At 40.8% G+C, this 26,821-nt stretch overlaps 1 protein-coding gene across 2 annotated transcripts in view; it reads left to right on the plus strand.

Moving 5' to 3' along the window:
- KMT5B (lysine methyltransferase 5B) overlaps positions 1 to 26,212 on the plus strand; it is a 45,802-nt gene extending 19,590 nt beyond the window's left edge. The window contains exons 3-9 of one of the 2 annotated variants that reach the window (XM_050952841.1): positions 2,840 to 3,005; positions 4,924 to 5,033; positions 7,319 to 7,485; positions 8,135 to 8,154; positions 8,287 to 8,423; positions 11,271 to 11,467; positions 23,536 to 26,212. In XM_050952841.1, the coding sequence (XP_050808798.1) occupies positions 2,840 to 3,005; positions 4,924 to 5,033; positions 7,319 to 7,485; positions 8,135 to 8,154; positions 8,287 to 8,423; positions 11,271 to 11,467; positions 23,536 to 25,010 (2,272 nt within the window). In that variant the 3' untranslated portion in view covers positions 25,011 to 26,212. The remainder of the gene's footprint in view (positions 1 to 2,839; positions 3,006 to 4,923; positions 5,034 to 7,318; positions 7,486 to 8,134; positions 8,155 to 8,286; positions 8,424 to 11,270; positions 11,468 to 23,535) is intronic. The other variant, XM_050952842.1, reaches the window with a different exon arrangement.
- The last annotated feature ends 609 nt before the right edge of the window (positions 26,213 to 26,821 follow it).

The following is a 26,821-nucleotide window of genomic DNA, read 5'->3' on the forward strand; positions in this document are numbered from 1 at the left end:
CCATTTAGTCAGCTCACCAATAAAAGTTGAGGACTAACTGACAGGGAAAACCAGAGAAGATACTGCCATATCCATTGCAACTAAAGGTTTATGCAAACTGTTGGTGTACAGTGTTTTTCAGGTAATGTGGTTGCTAGGTGTGCTTCACAGTTTTGGCCAAGTAATCATAGCTCACTGCTTACTGAGGAAATTGATCAGACAATGGAAAGATGAAGCAGAAAACAAGCAAGAAGTCCTACTCTAACATTAGAGGCTGTTTCAATTTAGGATCCTCCATTTGGAATGATTTGATGCTTATATCTGAGAAGGCTCAGTTAAGTACGGTTATTAAATCCAGGTATAGTCCCTTTTTTTGCATCTTGGGAATACTGGAAGGAATTATCCTTTTAACATCTTCTGTGTGAGATGTGTATTGAGGGAGAATTCTCTAGTGTACAAAATGAGCAAAAGCATGTCCTCAGTAATCTGATTACATTGTTCCTCCAAGTTGAGGTCTCTCTTCAGAGCTTGTTCAAGAGACAGCTCCCTCCCCCCACCCCCCCGTATGAGAGGTCCATTTCCAGATTTTTGGCACAATAAACCAAAAATGGAATAATTAGTTGTTTTGTTTTTTGTAGGAGAGTGTCTGTATTTACCTAAATCTTGCCACCTTATCAGACTTCATCCCAACCATTACAAAGCTAGTCTGTCTGATCTGTCTCCTCTTACAAAAGGTCACTTGCCAAGTTCTCTGCTCAGTGAGATTCCCTGGGGCTTTAGATCCTTTGGATGCTACAAAAAGATCAGTATGTTTCAAGAGAGCACAAAATGGAGATCCAGTGAAAAGCGCACTAGTATAAAAGAGCCACAAGGGTTTGGTTGTTTCCAGTGCCAATAGAAGTGCCATTACTAACATGAAGTCTTCCTCTTCTGCCTCCCACTTGTATCAAGGAAACAAGAATGATGGGTTGTTTTTTTTTCCGTGAGGCAGAAAGTGATTCAAGTTATCATTTGTTTGATTTTTATTTAACTTATTTCATTAATTGTATTGTAGAGCATAGCATATTCATGTCTTCTGTTCTGTGGCAAGTAACAAACGGGAAGTAAAGCATACTTGGAGAATACATGATTGGCAGGTTGTGTTCGTTTTTTTTTTTTACACAAATGAAGATGTGCAAGTAATTCAGTGACCCACCTCAAAGAATTAATGGGATGTAATGGTCTCACCTAGCCTTGTTGATATTTTAACCCAAATTAGCTCCAAGAGTTTTCTCAGACTATATTTTTTCTTGTTTTGACATGAAATACGCCATTTGAGTAGTAACTAAACCAAAAATAATTACAGTAGGTCCCCACTGAAGACTCAAACAACCATGAGCCTCAAATAAGATGTCTATGTCCTCTCGTTGGCCTATAGGAAAAGTCCTCTGCCCCAATGGGGTATGGTTCAGTCAACAATTGTTAATAGGTCACTTATGCAACAGAGATGTCTTATGTAAACAAATGGGTATTTAGAGGGAAAAACACCTGCAAAAGAACTTTTTTCTTTTGGCCTGTGTGGGAACAGTCCCCTAACATATACCAGGTACTCAAAAATTTGGGCTACATGGCATGTTGGTTGTCAGAAATCACTTACAGAGACTGCATGAACTTTGATGTTTTTTACTTGCTACTAAGGATAGCATTTGCGTTGCTTGGACATTTACAGTCCCAGCCTCCTGTAGCTAATACAGAGGGAAATGCCTTTTCTATCACCAGGAATTTCTTTGGTGTATGCCTTTCTCTTTCTTATAATCCTCAATATTTAGGGGGAAAGCTATCCTGGTTTCTTGTTTAACATTGGTTTTCAGATGCAGTGTTTTAGTGATTTTGGCTAATCAGTTTCCTTTATTCACTTTCTTTGGAAAGACTTTTTCTCTCAGGGTGGACACACCATAGCTTAGGACAAAGTAAAATCTTGAAAATCATTGGAGTGGGTTACTTTTTTAATAGGTATTATATATAGATATATATACACACTATGAGATTTATTCTTCATGTGGGTGCAAGTGTACTCTAAAGCTATAGAAATGTGGATTATTGCTCCCTTAAAAAAGGGATGGATAAAGGGCTGGATACCATTAGGTACAGAATTCACCACTTAGTAGCAAAGTAAGGTGTAAGGTTTATAGTGGGCTTTATAGACTCAATATACTACATATTTTCTTTAGGCAACAGTTAACACTAAGTTTGGGTTAAGGCAGTCTCCATCCTCAAACCAAGTATTGAAGTAATTGTGTTCTTCCATTTGTGCCTTTAGAATAACTGATTGTGTTTCTTGTGTTAACTTCAGTTAACATCCCATTACTCTTAGTGGTAGATGTGAAGATAGAGAAAGAGGATGAAATTATACAATAACAAACCAAAATCCTAGGTAGTTCTCATTATAATATTACGGGGGAAAGGATTATGGTGGTTGGTTGGTTTTGTTGGATTTTTTGCATTTATATTGTTTGGTAGCAAGGGAAGGGGATATGAAAGCATTAAAATCATATTTCCTGTTTGGTCATTGCCCCCTGAATGACAGATGATAACCTATCTTTTTTCGTTACAGGATCTAAATTTCCTCAGCCAGATCTGCTATATAGTTAAGAAACTATAATTTTCTCCAGATGAAACATTTGTTAATGTTTCCATTAAGCTGCTTCAGAGCTCTGGGAATGAGAGACCTAACCATGACTACATGATATGTAGCCCCCTTGATGCTAAGAGTTGAATAATCCTAGTGCAAAATTTCTTGTCAGCAATGGAATGAGATATGTGAAAGGATTAAATAAGGATGAATAACAGTTGGTTTAGAGTGGTTTTATTTTTATTTCAGGTTTCGACCTATAAAAGGAAGGCAGGAAGAGTTGAAAGAGGTGATTGAACGTTTTAAGAAAGATGAGCACTTAGAAAAAGCCTTCAAGTCCTTGACGTCAGGTGACTGGGCCCGGCACTATTTTCTTAACAAGAACAAAATGCAGGAAAGGTTGTTCAAGGAACATGTAGGTTTATTTATAATTGTTTTCAGAGTGCTAATATGTATTTCAATGCTTTCGCAGCCTTTTAAAGAGTATTTTGAATATTACGTAAGTGAAAGAACAGGAGAAGTAAAGAAAATAAAGCCAATGTGTAGCCTTACCTTTCTACCCATTTTCATCTTTAGATTTTAAAACCTAAACTTCAAATAAGTAAAAGTAAAATAAGATTATCTAATAAACTTTCCCAGAAATAAAAGTACACATGAATTTCCTTTTGCTGCCATCATGCATAGGCAGACATACCACTCTAGATGTCAAGCTTTTCCTGCTGTGTATGGTCTCCTTTTGTAATTGGTCTGTCAAATGCCATCATTTTGTTTTCTCCACCCATTCAAGTCAGACATTCCTGCTCCTAATGGAGGACAGTCAAGGGAGAGAAAATGCTTCCAATGTGGTTGTACATGACTCTTTTCATTGGCAAGTTCTAAGATTGCCCTTCTTACTTCATCGTGAATTGATAGGGGGTTCTTCTTGGTTTTAAAGGTCGTTTGTTTTTTTTCCCCCTGTTCTGAGACAGATTGTATTCACACAATCTTTGTTTGGCAGCCTCCTGCTTCAAGTGCTACTCAGACATATCAGCTTATATTCTTTCAGACTTCCCGTCCTGAATTTCCTCAAGCCTCTGCTAGTGAAGATCAATTTCCCAGCACTTCAGCTTAGTCGAGTGATAATGGAATAATACAACCCTTGTCCTGCCTTCCTTACAACCAGGTTGAGCGTAGCTGATCAGATTCCAAAGAAGCAAGAACAGTGCTTCCCTCTCCTCCCCTTGCTTAGGCAGTTAGAGAATCCGTGACTGGTCCTCACCCTGAAGAGGTATTTCAGGAAGTTAAAGCCCCCAGGTCTGATGGACAGAGGTCTTTTCATTCCTTTTCTGGAGGCCTGGAGTTCTATCCTAAAGTCCTTTAATTGGTTAGACAAGACCATTTTGGGAGTTCCTGGTGTTGCTCCCTTCCTCACATTCTCTGGAGGATTTCCACCTGTATCCTCTTGCAAACCAAATTGCAGACTACAGAGAGGTAGGGCAAACAGTCGAATATCTCTTTCTAGGAAAAAGAATCCACTGCTGCTTCTGGAGAAATCTCAGATTTTCCGGTTCTCATTGGGCACCTCATTGTGACAGATGTCAACCCACTGACTAAACTAGATGAGGCAGACTAAGGAACCCAAAGAGGAGAAAGCTCTGACCAAAGAGAGGGAAATATTTTTTTATTTAAAACCAAAAAGATGGAATTGTTTCCTGTCCTCAAAATCTGGCAAAAATAGTAAAGCATGGAAGGAGCCATATTACAAATTCTCCTTTCCCAGAGTGTCTGACAAACTATACAAGCTTCCTTTGGATAAAACTGACAAATAGAACATCTCCCATAGAATTGACCCAGCAATCAAAAGAAATCCAGTAGCTAGTCTTCTCATCCTCTTGTGGGTAGTATCTCTATCTGGTCTGATGACCAAAAAGCTGGACTCTACCTTAAAGAAACATTGAGGCTATTCTCAAAGGCTAAACATAGCTGTCTGTTTCCCCTTAAGAACTAAGGAGATTTGACTCCCATAAGAAGTTACTAATAAAAAATTGAACTTTATCCTTCCAATTTGTCTTTGTTGCAGCCTGAGGTACTCCTATATATTTAATTAAGACACTGTGTGGAGGGTATTTATGTGTATCTACAAATCTTTCAAACTCAGGTGGATTAAATAAATAAATAAACCTCTCTATGGTAATATGTGCAATTAAAATCTGTAATCCAGAATGTCGACAAACTAAAGGCAACAAATACTGTAAAGTGACATTTTTGACTCATAAGATACAGAAGTTTTCATTACTTTTTTTTGCATGCACTTAATACAGCAGTACTCTATCTTCCTTGTCATTCCCATTCAGGTATTTATTTATTTACGAATGTTTGCAACTGACAGCGGATTTGAGATATTGCCTTGCAATCGGTATTCTTCAGAGCAGAATGGAGCCAAAATTGTTGCAACAAAAGAGTGGTAAGCATTGTAACTATAAATTAAGTCATTGTTTATATCCATATTTTAAAAAAAAATAAATGTAAAACCTGTGTAAATGCAGTAAAAGAGTTGGAGTTTAAACTACAGCCAGTAAATGTGGAAATTCAGTTTTTCAGAGCTTGCAAGCTCTTTAAACCAATCACCACACAATAAATTAATTACACGTACTTGTCATGCGTGTAAACTTTGTAGATTTAATGTTTTGTGTTGTCATATGTTCTATACACAATTTTGGAATAATCCTACCCTGTCAAAATTAATTAATTAAAAAAAAATTAGTTCTCAGTGAGGAACATGCCCATGTCAAGATTCAGACATAGCCAGATTTGCTGTAGCTGTGTCCAAAAAAAAAAAAAAAAAAAAAAAAAGAGGTAACATTTTTTTACAATTGGAAACATGAGTCCCTCTCCTTTGAGGGATGCCTTCTGCATATTCCAGTTTGTTAAACAAGCATTTCTTATATATGCAGATTCTCGTTTTGGGAGATATTTTTGATTTTTTAGTTGAGTAGTCAGGTTTTTTGTTGTTTTGTTTTTTTTAATTAAAAGTTGTTTTAGCACCTCTGCCATTGCAGGTATTGTCCAGACCTGCAAAAGCAGGAGGACTACCTCAAACCTCTGTTATGGTGGGAGAAGCTCTTCGGATCCAACACTAGTACAGGGTATTCAGCACTGTCTACACTGAGTGGCTACTCAGATTCAGAGATCTTGTTTCCAGAGTGGCTCTGTGCCTGGCATAAGTGGATTTAAATTTCCCAGATTCATTTGGGTCAACAGAATCTGGTTGAAGAGCATCTGGAACTGTCCACTCCAAAGAACAGTTTGCTAGTAGAGACTCTGTGCCCAACAGTGGGGTATTAGAGTCCCTGATTTCTGTCTAGATTGGTAGAGTTCATTGCCATGGAATATGTCCAGTATGTCTACATTGAGAAGCCTCTAATAACTGAAGACTGGTTGGTAAAATGGCTGTATATCATGCATAAGGGTATCAGGATTTTATGTATCTACTGGTTTTATAGGTGAGTGCTAAATGACTCCATCTTCAAGGTCCTGGTCAACTGAGTCTTTTTCCAGTGCTCTAGCACTCGCAATTTCAAGGAGCATCTTGACTCTAAAGATCCTCTTACCATAAAGGGCAAAGGTAGCATCTGAATCCCTGTCTCACATGAGTTGGTGGAGAGCTTCTCTCTGAGTCCTGTTAAGCAGGCATGAGACTCCAGTTCACTATCCAGCAAGCTACATTCCCTCTCCAGAGAGAAAAGTGGAAGAATCAAGAGAGACAGAGTGCCAGTAAGGTTCCTCACTCCTGCTTAATATCTACGAAGTTGGAGAGAACAGGTCACCAACTTTCAGTCTATCTCCCATTAACTTTTCAGTGCGGAATAGGCACATAGGTGTAGATGAAGCCTTAGTATTGCTCTCCTCCATGCTGAGGCCTGTGTATGCTTCAGCATCAATCTTTTGCTGTTGCCTTCTCTAACATTGGGAAGAGTGCAGAAACAGTGCCAGTTGTGCTTATGTCAAAATCCATTGACCTGAGCAAGGATCCTTCCCCTGTAACTCTGCTCCAGGCTTTGGCCCCAGAACCTTTTCTACACTGATGCTGTCCCCACTTCTGTCACTTCCAGTTTTTTGTTTGTAAATCATAAGCGCATACAACATTTTATATGTCTAAAATGAATGTATAATATTTTATATCTACATAACTTACACATTTTGAGTGCCATTATTCAGCAAAGCAGTTACACTCAGCATTTGTTTTAAGCATCTGAGTAATCCATCCTTATTCAGTAAAGCTAAACACCTCCTTAAAAATGTTTAGGAATGTAACCTTTTAGATGTGAACAGAAATGCTTTTAAACTAAATACAGACAATAGTTTAAGATCCACATTTGCTGACAGATTGCGTGAATAAATTTTAAAATTACAAATATATTAAGATTTAATTTTTTTCTGATTTAACTGCTGGGACTTGAGTTCAAGTCTCAGATTTTCTTGTGTTAATTGACATTACTAATGTGTAAAGCAGTGTAAAGAATTAACTCTTGCAGGGGAGAGACAGATCCCTGAACTAAGATCTTCACAGAAAAAAAATTATTTTTAGTGTTTTTTCTGTTAGTTGTTTAAGATCTTAAACAGTTTAAAAAAACATTTTCTGTCTTTTTTTAAAACTATTTTTTTGGTGAAGAAAGATTTTGGAATGTGTTTGTTACTTGTTTTGTAATTGTTGGAACTTCTTCTTTTTTTAAATTTTTTAACACTTAGGAAACGAAATGACAAAATAGAATTACTGGTGGGTTGTATTGCTGAGCTATCAGAAATAGAAGAGAACATGCTACTCAGACATGGAGAGAATGACTTTAGTGTCATGTATTCCACACGGAAAAACTGTGCTCAGCTATGGCTTGGTCCTGCTGCGTTTATCAACCACGGTAAGCAACAAGGATAGAAAGTATAAAACGACAAAAGGTACTCCATTTAAATGTTCCTGTGTGTAAGCTATGCCATGCAGCCTCAAAGTGGAAATGCTGCTTGGATTAACTCTGAATTATGTATCTGAGAGACAATTAACATAATCTGAAAGCCTTTATTAGTTTAAGGCCTAAATCCTGGTCAGCTGCTGAGCTGTGCACTGGGAAATTAATTGGAAGCTGTGGGAAGGGCTCTTTCCTTCCCTACCCCCCACACCCCACCCCCAGCTTCTCCCAAGCATACGTACAGGGGAATGGCTCCTGAATCTGAATAACTGCAGATTTCAGCCCTCCCTAAATTCCTACTGCATGGCAGTGTTCAGAGAATCTCCTCAGAGTTGGGCACAGGCATGTAAGGGACGTGCATTTCCATGGGGATTTTTTTTCTTCTTCCTAATGTAAAGAGCTTAGAAACCAAACTGTATTAAAGCTGTTTAAGATGTCCACTTGTATATAAATCATTCTTGTTTAATAACATATCCTCAAGTATTTAGTCAACGTCTGCTAGAATGTCAAAGTCAGAACAAAACCTTACTTTAGATATCTATAACTATTCATGTTTCAGGTCTTATCAACAGTTAATTGACTTTATCTTTTGGACCTTTTTCAGATTGCAGACCTAACTGTAAGGTAAGCATGAAACAAAAAAACAAAAATAGCAAACCACCAAATCCTGCCGAAAGCATGCCTGTCAAGTATATGTATACTTGTTTTGTATTCAAACACCCAAATTAACTTTAATGGTTATCTGTTTTCTTTCAGTTTGTATCAACTGGTCGAGATACAGCATGTGTGAAAGCTCTAAGGGATATTGAACCTGGTGAAGAAATTTCTTGTTACTACGGGGATGGTTTTTTTGGAGAAAATAATGAATACTGCGAATGTTATACCTGTGAAAGGTATGTGCTGACAACGTAAACAGTAAGCTATTAGAAGGCATGTGGGCATATTAGATGCCCACATAACATTCATGTTGTGAAGCTGAAGGGCAAGTGCTATTCAAGAATTGTATAATCATGTATGTAGTATAATCGTGTTCTTAAAATGTTTGTTTTTAATTTCCAATTTTTATCACCCTATTTTCCAAAATTTCTTCATAGCTCAGTTCCTCCCACTCCACCCCACCCCTCCAAAAAAATAGAACAGTGCAGACTTTAGAAATTTATTAGATACTAAAATGTGCATGTGTTAGACAGAAAAACAGCATTAGCAACCTCCTAATTGTCCTCGTTTTCAGGGATATCACTGAAAATTGGGGACAACCCTGTAAGACAGTTTCATTCACTCAGTTTTTTGTTGCTCAAATGTCCTGCTTTTTGGTGAGAATGGTAGTACCTTTCTCAGTCTGTATAGTTGTTAGAACTTGTATATTTTAAACATGGACATCAGATTTGCTGCTACTGCTGTTTACACCAGTTCATTTCATAGTAACAGAGGCAAGTTGGCTTTATTTTTTTTTTAATCTAGACTGTCCCTGCTGAACTTCTTTTTGCGTCCATCTAGAGAATTTCAAGAGATCTCCCTTTTGTCTTCATTCTGTCTTCTATCCTAATGAAATTTCCATTTAAAAAAAATAAATAAATTCTGGACACAGGAGAGACCGCTCCAATACCATCCTGGGAACTTTAGATTTATTTATTTATTTATTGGGTGGGGGGCATAGATCTGTATTGCAGCTGGGGAGTTGAAAGTCAGTGGTGTGTAGGCATAACTGCACTAGCTGTACTCTAGGTCAGTAAAAATAGAAGTGAGGATGCCATAGCACAGGCTGCAGGAGCCCATCTGACACTCATCCCTCCTTCCTCACTCTCCCCCCTTCTCCACCCCCCTCTTTCACTTATGCAGCTGGTGATGATTCCATGCCTCTGCATTCTCTGTTTTTAGTGAGCTAGTTAGAGTACAGCAAGTGCAAGTGCATCTGCACAAGTTGACATTCAAACCGCGGCTGCCATGTAGACACATCTTTTAAGAGCCTTTTTGGATAAACTGTTGGAAAAACTGTATTGATCTTGTAAGCTCTACACGTTTTTGTGTGCATGTCTGTGTGTATATGTATACACGGACATACATGCACACTCCATGTGTACACAGGAGAATGCACACTCATATGGGTGTGCATGTGTCTATGTAAAAATTGTATATGTGAATGAGAAGTTCTCTTTGTTCCTTGATGTTTGTAACGATTTGAGGGGCTCCAAGGAATATTGGATACCTGCATTGTCTGAATCTTTCTCTTTACTATTATTATGCAATCTATTTTTGTTATAATCGTCTAGTCTTTTGGAAATGGTAAGTATCCAAGTTTAAATTATTAAATGTTTGGAAGGTATGGTGGAATTTAGTTTTCCTTTTCACCTTTTTGCTAAGAAACTATTGAATTGGTTTTAATATGTAAACCAAGATACTGAAATGTGCATATAAATTTAGATCTGGATTGTACCTAATTCTTATTCAGATGCACTCTGCCCTTGCTCTCCTGTTTTAGCTTGATATTGGCTGCTCAGGTTGCTGCTCTGATCATAGTGGCTTCTTCCTTTGTTTCCACATGTGAGCAGATGAGTGGAGAATGGAGAGAAGCGCTGCTCAAAATCCTTCATGCTGGCCAGAGTAGATAATCAGGGAAGTGGGGTCCGTAAGTGGCACTCTTTTTTATAAGTGCAGAGCAAAAGAAAAATTGGATCTTTCTCAGGCACAGTTCCATCCGGTGGCAGAGCAGCTGACCCTTCTTTCTGCGTGGAGCTCAAAAGCTCAGTCAGTCTCTCTGATTTGCAGAATTCAATAGGACTCTTATTATTCCCTATCAAAGTAGCACCAGTTAATTTAACTAAAAAGCATTGGGTTGGCCTAGTGTTTAGCACAACAATGTATGAGAGACCAAGGTTTTATTTTTCATCTCAGTTGTCTCTTGTACTCTGAATTATTATGATTTGTTTGATACAACTATTACACTGGATCCCCAAATGAGGTTGTCTTCTAACTCTGAAAAGCGACCTCTCTGATCACTTAAGGGTACAAAGGAAGTCTACCAGTTTTCTGCTGCATGGACAGTGATGGTGACATGAGACCTAAAGTAGGAAGCCTGAAGGCTCTGGTAAATCTTCATCCCCTTCCAGACTTCTTGGGGCAATCTCTCTCTGTTTGGCCAACAGTAAGGGTTTAATGATGAACAAATCAATTGAGTTTTTATCCATCTACAGGGAAGAAAGATACAAGTGTGAAAGGGACAATCATAATGACCAGAATACCATCGTTATCTACTTAGTAACTGTTCCTGATATCACGTTGAAAATAACAAATGCCACAATTGGCACTGACTTTTTTCAAAAGTCAGATGTGAGGGGAAAATGTTAATTCTCATTGAAATTTTCATAACAGAATTAATAGCAAATACTGTTTGAACATTTATACTTAATTATTTTATACAAGTTGGATTATGCAAATAGTATTGAAACAGATTTTAAGAGATAATTACTCCCTTTAAAAAAGGAAAAGGTAATTGCAAAAGACAAGTATCTATTCTCTCAGTAATTAGATGCCAGTTTCTTTTCACCTCTAATTGGAAGTGAAATATGCATACAAATTCTTTACAATATCAATAGCAGAATGGCCCACAAAATACCAAAAAACTGGAAACAGTTGCATCAACTTACCTGCTCTAAATATACCTGGGATTCAAATGTTGTATGCCATCAAACAGAGCCTTACTACTATATCGAGTTGTTAATATGTATTATTCTCTTTTATAGACGTGGAACTGGTGCTTTTAAATCAAGAGTGGGACTTCCAGCACCTACTCCTGTGATCAATAGCAAATATGGACTGAGAGAAACAGATAAACGTTTAAACAGGCTTAAAAAGTTGGGTGACAGCAGCAAAAACTCAGACAGCCAGTCTGTCAGCTCTAACACTGATGCAGATACCACTCAGGAAAAAGCTAATGCAAGTAAGCAAAGGGAAAACTTTTTTATAAAAGGCGTTGTTTTCATAATATTAGAAAATTCTCACTTCAGTGAAATTCCAATCTTACATTGATGAGACGGCATAACATCTAAGCTTTTCATTATATAATATATATATAAATTATATTATATATAATTCATTATATATAAACTAAAGATTAAGAAATAAAGATTGTATTTGTACCCAGAATTTTCGATACATCTCCTGTTTCAAAGCATACCACAGTACAAAATGTCTCAGTATCCCTGTATGTATTTACTCAGTTTCAAAATACCACATACACAGTAGAACATTTCAGGAAATATGAGTGATCGTGAGTAAGAGAAATTCAAGCGGGTAAAAAAAATCCACTTAGTAGTCTGGGAGCATATAATCGTAGGATTGGAAGGAACCTTGAGAGGTCTTCTAGTCTAGTCTCCTGCACTCAAGCTAGGATTTAGTATTCTTCTTCGAGTGCTTGCTGATATCGATTCCAGTTAGGTGTGCACATGCTACATGCACGATCGTCAGAAGATTTTTACCCTAGCAACATTCAATGGGTCGGCTGAGGCACCCCATGGAGTGGTGCCTTTACGGCGCCGTATATATACCCGAGCCAACCCAGCGCCCCCTCAGTTCCTTCTTACCGCCCATGACAGTCATTGGAACTGTGGAGCCTGGCTTAGCTGATCTCCACTCCCCTAGCTTCTAGTTCATTTATAGTTGTAAATGGTTTTTAAAGAGTAGTTGTTACTAGTTGTAGTTAATAGTTGTTGTTACTGTAAATAGTAATTGGGGGTAAGAGGCTTCTCCCTTTCCCTCCCGGTACCTGCGCTCATGCCTCGGTCTCCAGGTTTCAAACCATGCTCCCTGTCTTTAGCCGATGCCTACAGGAGACCCCCACTGCTCCTGTTTGAAGTGGTTGGGGGAATCCCATCAATCAGATAAGTGCTGCATTTGTAAGGCATTCGAGCTTCCAACTAAAAAGGAGCAGGACTTTCGCTTGAAGCAGCTCCTTATGGAAGCGGCACTTAGCCCGATGTCCTTGGCTCTGCGTTGATACTCAGAGCTGACCCCATTGGTCCAAAGCACACCTACAGCACTGGAAGCAACAGCTTCACGTCCCGGCACCAGCAAAGACTCCCGACGCCAGACATCTCTGGCACTTCTACTAGCACAGCACTGCTCACCGTCTCTGGGACCCAAGAAGCAGCACAAACAGCCTGCTGCTCCTTTACAGTTATCAGCACCGCCTGTGTCACCCTTGGAGTCGCGTCCCGTGGTGGACCGCCCCACAAAGGGTCCAGCTCTGGCACCATTGATTCCAGCGCCACAAGCACCATCGAATCCAGTGCATGTAAGCTCCCCGGTGTGTATCGCGGTTGAGCTCGGCCTGCCTTCCACCACGGAGACTTTCTCCACGGCATGCGACCTGACGGCGCTCACCGAGCCGAGACTGTCGCAACCTTCGGTACTGCCGGTACGGGCTGTTCCCTCAAAAGGAAGCCCTCCATGATGCACCCTCCATCACAGGGTGAGACAGGATGGCACCGATTCCAGTCCCAGTCCTCGTCATGGTCCTGATCCAGACGCTGGTTCTCGTCCACGGCACCGCTAGCGGTCTCCGCACAGATCCCCATCTCGGCGCCAGTCGCACTCGCGGTGCCGCTCCGCCTCACGAAGATCTTCTTCCTGGTATGGTTGGTACCGGTCCAGCTCCTGGCGCTGATCTACTTGGAATCGGTCGTGGCACCGTTCCACCCATAGATCATCGTCGAGATCCAGATCTGCCTCCCGGCACCAGTATGATCGCCGGTCCCAATCCAAGTCACAGTACCGCTTGAGACCACAGCATCGATCTCCATCTCTGCAGCACGGTGCAGTAACGCAAGACAGAGTGACCCAGTATACGCAATCGGCTCCACCTTGGCCGTCCCGTCCCAACTCGAGGTCATCCCAGGCAGAAAGTGGCTACCATATCCAGGACCAAGATGTGGACAGTGCTAGCCAATGGCACAGTGAGGGGCAGGATCCTCGTCAGACTCTGCAATGGTCCTTTTGGACCCCTTGGGCATACCATCAGGCCCAAGGTGTCCCCTTGGGGGCTTCTTGCTCTGCCTACTCAGAACCCCGGGTACCGGAGGCCACTGTGAGTCACCCTCCCCCGTGGGGTTCGGAGGCGACGGCCCTGTCCTCGTTTCAGGTCCATGCCCCTTGCATGGTGGACCTAGGGCAGCTGGACCCTCCCCAGCAAAACTTGCCCCAGGACCCGTTAGTCCCTGGAGTATTCTCCTTGTCTTTGCCCGATGAGTCAGTGGCGGGTACTCCTCCTCTGGCCCCCCACCTATAGACCTCCATGCACACCAAGAGTTGCTTCACAGGGTGGCACAAAACATGAGCCTCCACATGGAGGAGGTAATGGAGGTCGAGAATCCGGTAATGGACATTCTATCTGCTGATACGCCGACACGTGTAGCCTTACCGTTATTCAGACCATCCAGGCTAATGCCAGTACGATCTGGCAATCTCCGGCCTCTATTCCTCCCACTGCCACTGGAGAAGAAGTACTTGGTCCCCTCCAAAGACTGCGAATACTTGTATATTCACCCCCAACCGTGCTCCCTTGTTGTACAGTCCATTAATGAAAGGGAAAGACACAGCCAACAACCTTCGCTGCTAAATCCAAGGATGCTAGAGGCCTGGATTTATTTGGGTGCAAGATTTATTCTACTGGCAGCTTACAACTCAGAGTGGCTAACCAGCAGGCCCTCTTGAATCGAATTATAATACCTGGAATTCGATGGGAAAGTTCAAGGAGCTTATTCCTCAGGAGTCCAGGGAGGACTTCGGGGCCCTACTAGAGGAGGGCAAGAAAGTAGCCAGGACATCTTTGCAGGCCTCAATAGATGCGGCAGACTCGACGGCTAGGACTCTAGCCTCGGGCAGAGCTGTGCACTGCATCTCGTGGCTGTCGGTTTCTGGTCTCCCACTGAAACTCCAGCAGACTATTCAGGACCTGCCCTTTGATGGCCGTCGTCTGTTTTCGGACAAGACTGACTCCAGACTCCAGTGTCTGAAGGATAACCAGGCCATCATACGTTCATTGGGCATGCATATCCCAGTGACGCAACGTAGGCCCTTCCAACCCCACACAGCGCATCTATCCTAATCCCCGGCTAAGACAGGACTTCTCTAGAAGACACGGCCGGGGTAGTAGGAAGAGACAGTCTGCTCCTCAGACAGGCCAGAACCAGGGACCCCTAAACCTTTGGCGGGGTCCAAACAAAACTTTTGAAAGTGTGCCTGAGGGTGGAGCACCAGGATCCTTCCCCACCTTTCACCAACCGCCTCTGTTTCCTCCCTGCATGGTCCCGCATAACATCAGACCGCTGGGTCCTACGTATGGTGGGAAGTGGATACTGCCTTCAGTTTGTTTTGTTCGCTCCCCCCCCCAAATCCCTCTTCAGGGACCCCTCTCACGAGCAACTTCTCCTACAGGAGGTGCAAACGCTCCTAGCTATCGGAGCTATAGAGGAGGTTCCAAGGAAACTGAGAGGCGGGGGGTTAACTCTCATTATTTCCTAATCACCAAGGCAAAGAGGGAGGGTGCAGCCTATCCTGGACCTGTGTGGACTCAGCAAGTTAATGGTAAGGTTGAAGTTCCGCATGATTTCCCTGGGGACCGTTATTCCTTCCCTGGATCCTGGTACGCCACCCTCGACATGAAGGACTCATACTTCCACAGAGTGATTTACCCGCTGCACAGGGATTTCCTTTGCTTTGTTGTCAGCCACCAGCACTTCCAATTTACCGTCCTTCCCTTCAGCCTGTCCACGGCACCAAGGGTCTTTACAAAGTGTATGGCCGTCGTGGCTGCCTCACTCCGTCGACATCGGATCCGAGTGTTTCCGTACCTCGACAACTGGCTCATTCGGGGTCGCTCCAGGAACCAAATGCAATCTGATGTGCAGTTCACCATGAGCTTGTTCAGACAGCTGGGCCTACTGTTCAGTGTCAAAGTCCACTTTGGAGTCGACCCAAAGAATAGACTTCATTGGAGCAGTCCTAGATTTGAGACTCGCCTGTGCATGCGTACTGCACACCCGCTTTCTGGCCATGGCAACCATTATCCATGGCCTCCAAAGCTTCCTGACCTTGATGGCATGGACATTCCTTGGTCTCCTGGGACACATGGTATCTTGTACCTTCATGACCAGACACACCAGATTGCGCCTCTGTCCTCTTCAGGCCTGGCTCTCAACCATGTAACGCCCAGGTCGGGGCAATATGGACACAGTGGTCATGGTACCGATGGCAGTCTTAATCTCCCTGGTCTGGTGGCTGAACCCCAATTTGGTATGTGAAGGGGTGCCATTACATGCCCCGCAGCCCTCCCTGGTCCTAACCATGGACTTATCATCTTTGGGTTGGGGCGCTCACCTCGCGGATCTTCGCACACAGGGCCTTTGGTTCACACAAGAGAGATCCCTGCACATCAACATTCGGGAACTGAGAGCAGTATGCCTGATGTGTCAGGTGTTCCGCAAGCACCTTCAGGGCTGTTGTGTTGCAGTTTTCAGACAACACAACGGCCATGTTTTATATCGACAAACAAGGGGGACGCGATCGTCCCCACTCTGTCAGGAAGCCATTCACATGTGGGAATTCTGCATAGCCAACTTGATTGACCTGGTGGCGTCGTTTCTCCCAGGAGTCAAAAACACCTTGGTACATTGTCTCAGCAGATCCTTTCTGGCTCACGAGTGGTCGATTTTTGCCTGGACATTATCCATTCTGTTTTCCAGAAGTGGGGGTTTCCCCAGATAGACCTTTTCACCTCTTGTGAGAATCGGAAGTGCCAAGTGTTCTGCTCTCTCCAAGGGACTCCCCGGGTTTCTCTATTGGATGCCTTCCTGATACTGTGGAAAGATGACCTGTACTATGCCTTTCCTCCATTCCCATTAGTCCACAAGGTCCTTCTCAAGTTGTGCAGAAACAGGGCCTGCTTAATCTTGATCGCCCTGGTGTGGCCCAGGCAGCATTGGTATACCACTCTCCTTGATCTGTCGGTGACCACTCCAATTCAATTTCCGTTGTTGTCGGACCTGATCATTCAGGAACATGGCTGACTGTCATCCGGACCTGCAATCCCTCCACCTCACATAATGGATGCTGCATGGCTAACTCAATCTGAGCTACGTTGCTCCCGCTTGGTGCAGCAGGTACTTTTGGGTAGCAGAAAGCCCTCTGCTGGGTCCACGTATTTGGCCAAGTGGAAGCGTTTTTCCTGCTGGTGTGCTCTGAGCAATACTGCCCCTCTAGAGGCACCAGTATCTACCATCTTAGACTATATCTTGTCCTTGAAACAGCAGAGCCTAGCAGTTTTGTCCATCAGAGTACACCTAGCAGCGATTTTGGCCTTCCACCTGGGTGAAAACAGGCGCTCAGTCTTCTCCAATCCCATGGTCAGCAGGTTCCTCAAGGGATTGTAATGTCTGTTCCTGCAAATTCGGCATCCGACCCCTACGTGGGACCTCAGCCTGACCCTATCCAAACTCATGGATGTCCCGTTCGAGCCGACGGCCACTTGCTCATTCCTATACCTTTCCTTGAAAACTGTTTCCTCTTTGCTATCACCTCGGCTAGATGTGTGTCTGAGCTTAGAGCCCTTACGTTGGACTCATCGTATAGTGTTTCATAAGGACAAGGTACAGCTGCGACCACACCCTGTCTTCCTTCCTAAGGTGGTGTCTGCCTTCCATGTCAACCAAGACATCTTCCTCTCGGTCTTCTATCCAAAGCTGCATGCTTCTCGACGAGAATAGCTGCATTCCCTAGGCAAGGGCCCTGCGAACGTCTTTTACATTGAACAAACTAAACCTTTTAGGAGGACGACCCAGCTGTTCATAGCTGTGGCAGACCGGATGAAGGGCCGCCCGGTCTCCATCCGGCGCATCTCGTCCTGGATCACATCTTGCATCCGTACGTGCTATGACTTGGATGGCGTGCCAACTACACACCCTACAGCCCACTCCACTTGGGCTCAAGTTTCGTCCTCCGCCTTCCTGGCTTATTTAACCATACAGGAGATATATGTAGGGCAGCAACCTGGTCATTGGTGCATACTTTCGCTTCCCATTACACAACTGTCAAGGGGTGACTCAGCATTTGGCTTAGCGGTTCTCCACTCTGCGACATCTCGCTTTGACCCCACTGCCTAGGTAAGGCTTGGGAGCACTCCAAGAAGAAAAGATGGTCACTCACCTTTGTAACTGTCATTCTTCGAGATGTGTTGCTCATCTCCATTCCAAACCTGCCCTCCTTCTCCTCCGTCAGAGTAGCCATCAAGAATGAACTGAGGGGGAGCTGGGTTGGCTGGGGTATGTATCCGGTGCCGTAAAGGTGCCACTCCAGGGAGCGCCTCAGCCGACCCCTTGAGTGTTGCTAGGGTAAAAATCTTCCAACAAGTGTGCATGCGACGCATGCACACCTAACTGGAATGGATATGAGCAACACATCTCGAAGAATGATAGTTACTCACCTTTGTAACTGTTTTTTATCTAAGCATAATGTAGTAAAATCTGATTAGTTGGGCAAGTTAGTGATAGAATGGTAAGGGGGGATATCATTTGATTCATAAAAATCTACAGAATCATAATTTCAGTGGTGTCACTCTCTGCAGCAAGGCGGTGGAGACTTGTTCTGCATCCATCCCAACCCCGGCTCCCAGGTTCTTCAGTTAGTGAACATTTTGATACTTTAACATAGGGATGCATTGATCTGTGACAATCCTAGGGAAGCTAGCCTTGACATGTTGAACTGAAAACATTTATTCATCAAAAGCATCATCAGTGTCATCTCTATCTAGGGCACCACTGTTGGACAAGTCATACTGATCCTCATCCACGCTGTGCTTGCACACTTCCATACAAGGCAGGTTGCTAGCCAAACATTTGCAGAGTGATGAGCATCTAGTCTTTGCACACAAGCATTTGATTAGCTGAATGACTGATTTGGGAGCATTTCAGTGCATCCTTCAACTCATCCATGCCCGACAGAGTTGGGCAGTTTTGGATAAGCTTGATCATCCCAGAGCCATTCCATTGTTTGATGATTTGCCTTCCTGTTAGCAGGTATAAATGCACCCCATGTCAGTGGCAATTTTTCTCCATTTGTCTGCTTTTTGGAAAACATCCACCAACGTGGCTCTGCAAGTGTTGTAATGTTGGTCTTCAAGTGGTAAACTCGGCATATGAACACCTGCAGTGCATTTATGACCTCATCTGTGACTGTCTCAGTCATTTGGAGTTCTTTCAGAGCGAGGAGAGAGTATTTGAAGGATTTTGAAGTATCTGAATCAAATACCTTCCCAGTAGTATCACATCCTTAACGGGTGTGGAAACCTGGCAGTACAGTGGCTTTTAATGGGCTGAGTGATAGAAACGCATCTCTAAGGGGCATACAGTGATTCTGTTTCCAAACAGCAGGCACAGAAACAGAATCTTACAGAATCCTGCAGAAGTCTTGGGTACTGTGTCTCAGAGAGCATTAGAACATCTATCTTGTGCCAGAATCTGAAGTTTAGTAGTATCTCTCTGTGGCATTGATGACATGCAAGATAATTTTAGTGTCAGCCTCCTCATGGGAACTACAGAGAAACTCCACTGAACAGTGTAAGGAAGCAGCTTCATTACGCTATGTGACAAAGAAATTGTTTGAGTAATTCTTTGCATTCTGCAGTATTTTTTTCTGCAAGGTATGTAGTTGGCCCCATCCTTTGTGTGAATATGGACTTCTTCATTGTGACATTGGAGATGTTCATAGAGGCAGTGATTTTGTATTGGATAGGTGCAATATCATGGAGTTTCTTTTTTGTGGTAATATTTTTAAATTATTCCTCTACATATCTGTCAGACATGAGGTGGATTTTGTCATAGGTCCAGTCTTTTCTCTGGCCTCATAATGGAAGTGTTCAGCCAAATCTTGGCAGGTATTAATTGTTTCTGTTTGTCAAGAGTTTGTACCTCAACCATTCCCTCTGATTGCTACACTGAAAGGCCTCTGCTCTCATAAGGTACTGGTCATGTCAGTAGGTGATTACTTAGGAAGACCATGTGCATTAGTTTGCTTTTCACCTGGCACACGTGTGGTGTTCCATCACATTTGCATATCCGTTGTAGTACACTGGAGAACTTGTACTTTCCCAGAGTCTCACATAGATCAGCATCATGCAGAGATCTCATCACCGAACACTGCTTTCATCTTGATATTAATGAGCTCCAGTTCATATGTGAATGGGTTGCCAATGTGAGTAAGCTGTTCTGTAGCTTTAAAATTGCCCTTTCTTGGCATTTAACAGCACCTAATGAGTCTAGATGTTGCTTGGTCACTTCTGGGGAAGTCATCCCAGACATGCTTAATGTTTTGTTAGAAATTCGATAGCATTCTGGTGTTGTCGGGGAAAAACTGGGAAAGAGCACTTGGATGCTGTGTTATGCCCACCAACTCCCCAGTTACTTTAATTGCTCTGTTTTTGTGTTCTGTGCACTTTGTTCAGACAAAGCTCTAGAAGGGAACTGGTGACCTTTTATCACTCAGTTTCCTTTTTGAAATTTATCCCATATGTTAGAGTCAGACTTTTTTAAACTTCTTCTTTCAGCGAGGTACCAGGCAATCATTGCAGAATAGCTGGATAAATCTAAAGCAAAGAAGTATTTCATGAAGTCTTCCAGTGCTGCTAGGTGCAAATTCCAATTAGCAGTCCTGACAAATCAAATAAAGAGCAGCAAAGACTCAACCATCTTCATGTATCGCCACACCAACCTGAAACTTGGCTTTGTCACCTATTCAGCTGATCAAATTGTTTGATCTGTGATATTGCAGCTCTTCATCCCACACAATAGGTCGTTGAGAGCAGAATTTATGCTGGGTGTTTGGAACTGGTCTTGCAAATCCTGTACCCTTTGGGAATCAACTTCAAACCCATTAGTATGCTTTTCAAAGAAGACATCTAAGTATCATTTTTGAAGGACGATAAGTGTTTGGGTCTATTCATCTATAGCGTGTTGCTGCTTTTTCCCTGCAAGATTTTGGTTCATAGTGCTGTCATTATACAAAATCACCCAGCTCATAGGAATACCAGTGCAATCAGCAAAGGAACCAATTGCACGTATCACTGTGAAGATCGTGTGTATTTTGTCAGGACATAGAATCCACTGCCCACAGAGATCATCATGGGACATTATTAGCTGTTGAACAGGACTGTAAAGGCCCATGTCTAGTGTCACAACACATTTTGATTCAGTTCCTTGGATGTATATTTTATGGCTGTCAAATGATTTTAAAAAAATCACAAGACTTTAAAAAAAATCACAGTTGCCGTTTTAATTGTACCATTAAACAAAATATAATAGCAATTTAAATTTATTATAAATATTTTTTCTACATTTCCAAATATATTGAATTCAGTTACAACACAGAATACAAATGTACAGTGCTTTCTTGGTGTAGCACTTAATGTGATTATCCAGTGTAATTTGCATGGTCTCTCTTGGGTCAGTGAACCTACTTTACTTTCCATGCAATGCTCTTGCTATGAGTAACTGCTTCATAGTTTCTCATGCTAAAACTGAAACTTTTCTCACTAGATGCCTTTGGGCATCTGGCTTACTACAGAACCAACAGGTGTACTTCTCGAAACACATGTATAAAGACCCAGTATAAGGCGAGTCTTGCCCACAGCTGGCACTTGTTCAGGCATTTTCAACTTTTTTCTGGTGCTCGATGTACTTCCTCTCCAGCCTTGCCAAATTCAGTTTATGAATGCACTTCTTATTGCATGTAAGGTGCCATCGAGCATTGTGTTTAACCAGGTCTTCCAGGTAGTATTCTCCAAAAGTTCAGCTGCCAGTCAGTATTCTTTGTCTTGCCACTGATACCTAAAAATGATCTAATGTGTGTTACGTAATTATGTGCATACTGTTTGCAGATGAATTCCAGTAATTTCTGGCTCATTGTCTTTTGGCATAAAGTACAGAGCTGATAATCAGTACCTCTGAACCCGCTTTTTTTTTTTTTTTTTTTTTTTTTTCCTGATGATGGCAAATCAACTTGAAGCACACTTTCCATTTATCAGAATCTGTAACATTAACAAAATTAGTCTGGTATCCTGTTCTGAGCATTAACTGATAACACATTACAGTCAGTCAGAGGCCACAATTTAACTTTGTGAGTGCTGCATGTTTGACATGCCTGTATTAATGTACATTCTTTTTAAAACAGGAGTACTTGTGCACCTTAGACTAACAAATTTATTTGAGCATAATTTTTTGTGGGCTACAGCCCACTTCATCAGATGCATAGAATGGAACATATAGTAAGAAGATAGATATAGAACATGAAAAGGTGGAAGTTGCCGTACCAACTCTAAGAGGCTAATTAATTAAGGTGAGCTATTATCAGCAGTATGGCAACTTCCACCTTTTCATGGTGTGTGTGTGTGTGTGTGTGTGTGTGTGTGTATATATCTTCTTACTATAAGTTCCATTCTATGCAACCGATGAAGTGGGCTGTAGCCCATGAAAGCTTATGCTCAAATAAATTCGTTAGTCTCTAAGGTGCCACAAGTACTCCTGTTCTTTTTGCAGATTCAGACTAACACAGCTGCTACTCTGAAACCTCTAATTTTTTTTAAGTTATTTTTGAACATTTCCTCTTATATACTGCTACATAATTGTTCTAGATTTGTTACGTTTGGTACCGTTGTGCTCACGGGAGAAAGTACTTTCAAATGACATCCAACTCAATCCATTTTTGACACCATTGTATTATCAAAATTTCCACCAACTGAAGGATATAGAGTTGGGAGCAGGGGAACAGTGAATACCTCCAGCAATGCTGAAGAGGGTGATGCCATTGAAATTCATGAATCTGTAGATTTTCATTAATCAAATTTAATCTTCCTTACCTTTCTATCACTAACTTTCCCACAGAATTACACATTCACAGACTGTAATGTAGGAAAAATGGTGTTCAAATTAATAGATAACTTGAGTCTACATTATGTAGACAAATGGTTATTTTTCTTTAGAGACAGTTTCTCATCTCTCAAGAAACCATTAATCCTATTCTAGAATTTGACAATAATATACCTTGTTGCCGTCATTAAAGTGACTGGTCAATTCAGTTTTTAGTCTGAAGTAAATGCAGACAGCTGATATTCTAAAAAGAAATTCAGAAGGATTTTTGTTCAATGAAGTACTAGAAAGAGCCTCTTCTTGTAACAGTAAGCAGTCATATCTACCTTTATTTTCTAAAAGTGAGACATAAATTGATAAATAGTTTGACTTGACTAGCAAACAGACATCAAATTGCTTAAAACATTTAGGTTCCATCTTGCTCCCACTTGCTGCTGGGATGTCATAGCAGCACTGTTCCTGTTAACTTCCTTAAATGGCTCCCTGTTATGAAAATCAAAGTACAAAGAAAAGGCAGGAAATGTACTGAGTCCAAAAAACTGTGGTGTCCGCCGTCATAGAGTATGTGTAAATACAGTGCTTTAGAAATGTTGTCGTTAGGCAGACTGATCCCTTCACGCTCACCCAAGTATAGGATGCAGACAGTGTGGCACCTGAGAAGGAGATGAGAGCCAAAACGATTGAAAGAAAAGGTGGTCATTTGCGCTCCCTCGCAAAAGGGTGGGACAAGACAAAGAGCTTTGATCCTCTTCTGTATTTGGAGAATGTAGAGCAAAACTTGACAATGACATGCAAAGATTTTCTATAAAGCCATCAAGAAACTCAATACAAATAATCTCTTTAGGTGTAGGGTCACCAGAATTTGGAATTTAGATGTATTTTGGTAACTGTAAGGCAGTACCTTGGGGTCTGCATCACTTCTCTTCTGCTTGAAAACTATATAATGCTACATTAACTTAAATCTGATTTTTGTAAATTTATATTAATATTAAGTGTTCTTAATTCTTAAGTAAAAAGTTAAACAATATTTGCAAAAGGCCAGATAATTAACTTGTCTTTAAAAAATAATTGTTAACTCTTTATTTTTATTTTGCAGCTAACAGAAAATCTTCAATTGGTATAAAAAAGAACAGCAAGAGTAGAGCATTAACAAGACAGTCTATATCAAGAATTCCAGCTTCATCAAATTCTACCTCATCTAAACTAACTCATATAAATAATTCCAGGGTACCAAAGAGACTGAAAAAGCCTGCAAAGCCTTTACTTTCAAAGATAAAGTTGAGAAATCAGTGCAAAAGGCTAGAGCAAAAGAATGCCTCTAGAAAGCTTGAAATGGGAAACTTAGTTCTCAAAGAGCCTAAAGTAGTTCTGTATAAAAATTTACCTATTAAAAAGGATAAAGAAATAGAGGGACCAGCTAAAGTTGCAGTCTCTAGTGGATGCTTAACAAGACATGCAGCAAGAGAATATAAACTGAATTCTGTGAAAGGTGCTCATGAGCATGGTGAAATATCACCCTGCACATACATAACCAGGAGGTCAATGAGAACAAGGATGAATTTGAAGGAGACCTCTGACTTAAAGCTTGAACCAAATATTTTGGATACCTATAGAAACAACTTGACAGGAACTCGATCTGATATCTTACAACAGCAGTCTCATGTGATGCATGAAAATGAACTGATTCATGGAACATCACATAAAGGGGAGGTTAGATACCAGAAGAATGATATGGGTATGTCCAGAAAGAAATCACGACAAGGAAAACTTGTGAAATCATCTGCAAATAGAGAAGAAGCTGATCTTACACATGATCCACCTGGCAAAGATGAAGTACCAAATTTGATTAGTTCTCATTTGGAACATGGAGAAAGGAGTAATGTAGTGGATACAGCCCTTGGATATAAGGATGGTATTCCTGTGTCTGGTGGCTGCTCCATTGTTACATCTGGCAATTTCAAAGCAAAAGACAGCTTTAGAACTGCTAAAAGTAAAAAGAAAAGACGAATCACAAGGTATGATGCGCAATTAATCCTTGAAAATAGTTCTGGGATTCCCAAACTGACCCTGCGTAGGCGTCATGATAGCAGCAGCAAGGCAAATGACCAAGAAAATGATGGAATAAACTCTTCAAAAATAAGCATCAAATTAAGCAAAGACCATGAAAAAGATAATAACTTGTATGTAGCAAAGCTAAATAATGGATTTAACTCAGGATCAGGCAACAGTTCAACAAAATTAAAGATACAACTAAAACGAGAGGAAGAAAACAGAGGAACATACTCTGAGGACCTTCATGAAAATGGCATGTGTTGTAGTGATACGCTCTCTCTCTTGGAGTCAAGAATGGAAGTGGATGATTACAGTCAGTACGAGGAGGAAACTGCAGATGAATCTTCATCAGAAGAAGAGGAGGAGGAGGAGGAGGAGGACTATGATGATGATTTTGAAGATGATTTTATTCCTCTTCCTCCAGCTAAGCGATTAAGGCTTATAGTTGGCAAGGATTCAATAGACATTGATATTTCTTCTAGAAGAAGAGAAGATCAGTCTTTGAGGCTCAATGCATAAGCTTATAGGTCTTAAACTGACCAGGATGTCCATTTTTAAACAAAACAAAAAAAAAATTCCATTCAATTATTCCTCAACTGAAGAACTTTCTGAAAATTTTAGTAACAGCACTTCTTTATTGTTTATTCACTTATCAACATAATATTGTAGAAAGTGTACAGCATACTGACTCTTCTTAAGTCTGATTTGTGCAGATTTTTATTGTACCTTTTAATAGCCTCCTTATGTGCAATTCTGAGTTAGAATAAGAGGTAATGCTCTGTTGTAAAATAAAGGCTCAAGCAAAATTATAAAATTACATCAAAACTTTCCATGCAGGACAATGAGAACACAATAATGTGGCTACACAATTATTTTTAACCTATAAGGGCATTAGTTTGCTCTTACAATATCTGACTAAACAATAATTTAAAAAAATCATAGTAGCAGCATATTAAAGTTTTCTAGTATATGTTAATATCACCAGCAATGATCTACGGCTTTTCAATTTATTTGCTAGATGTTTTTCCCCCTTGAAGTTTGTCAGTTTTAACACTGTATGCTGTCCCAGACGTACTGTTTGTGGCCTTTGTTATAGTAGCAAACCGTTGGTTGGAAGTCAAATTGATTTCTTTAAAAAAAGAAAAAAAAATAAAAAGTTGTTGAGAGTTTGCTGACTTTTTAGTACATTATATGTACAAGGGTAGCAGTATGCAGAATAAAAGTTTGGATATGGTGTATTTATTGCTTGTTATGTAAATTAAACACCTTGTATTTAACACTTTTCAATACTTTTAGATAAAAATTGTTCTTTGCAAGAATAATTGGTGCTTATTTTTTCAAGAATTTGCTGTGAAACAATGTGACTACAACAGGCAACATTTATCCAGTGAACTGCAGCTATCCTAAATTGGTTCTTCATAATTTTCTGTTGCACTTGTAAAATGCTGCAAGGAATTTAAAGAAATCTATTCACTTTAACTTATGATAGTTTTATGAAATTAAAAAACCTAAGTCACAGCTTTTGTTCTGTGGTAACCTATACAAATGTTTGTCTTTTTGAAATCCAGTGTAAAGGACTGAAGAACTATGTATATGTTGTAAATACTTGTGTGTTGTGAGAAATTTTGTCATAAGAAATTGAGATAACTTACCAGAAGGGTTTTTAAGTTTAGAATTACATTCATGCCAATAAAATAGGAAATTATAAACCTAGTTTTAAACTGCATCAGTGGGAATTTTTTTGCTTTTATTTAGTTTATATTTTAGGATTTCAGTCTGGATATAACAGTAAAACAAAAAAAATCAGTGAAGAGTTTCAGGGTTTTTGTTTTTTATATGAGGCCATTAGGAAGAGGAACAGCCCTGGGAGAGGAAATGGAAATTATATATAAATTTTAACAGATGAACTATTTATTTTTAGCACATAGATCTTTTAAAATGTCTTCATTTTGAGTTAAGTGTCAGATTTTTTGTATGCTCTGTGTCATTCAAGTTGTTTTACTAAACAGTGGATGAAGATTCTGACAAATGTGCTTTGTTAGGATGCTTTGGTTTCTAGCGATCTGGGAAAATGAGAATAGATTATAAGTACATGTTTAGCGGATCAACTTATATGTAACCAACATATTGAAGATATGTGGAATATTCCCGTTAAACACACATTCTAGTATCTGCATAGAAAAGCCAGCTGGAGTCACAAGGTGGCTGCAGATCATAATTTTAGGGGCATTAGCAGAGGTGGGTGGGTAAGTTTGCACAGTAGATCATTCTGTGGCTGGTTTTAGATAGCTTCCAGTCTTCAGGAAAACAAAATCTTTTCAAATTAACTC

This window comes from Gopherus flavomarginatus, chromosome 5 (assembly GCF_025201925.1).
Source record: "Gopherus flavomarginatus isolate rGopFla2 chromosome 5, rGopFla2.mat.asm, whole genome shotgun sequence".
NCBI classification, from domain to species: Eukaryota; Metazoa; Chordata; order Testudines; family Testudinidae; genus Gopherus; species Gopherus flavomarginatus.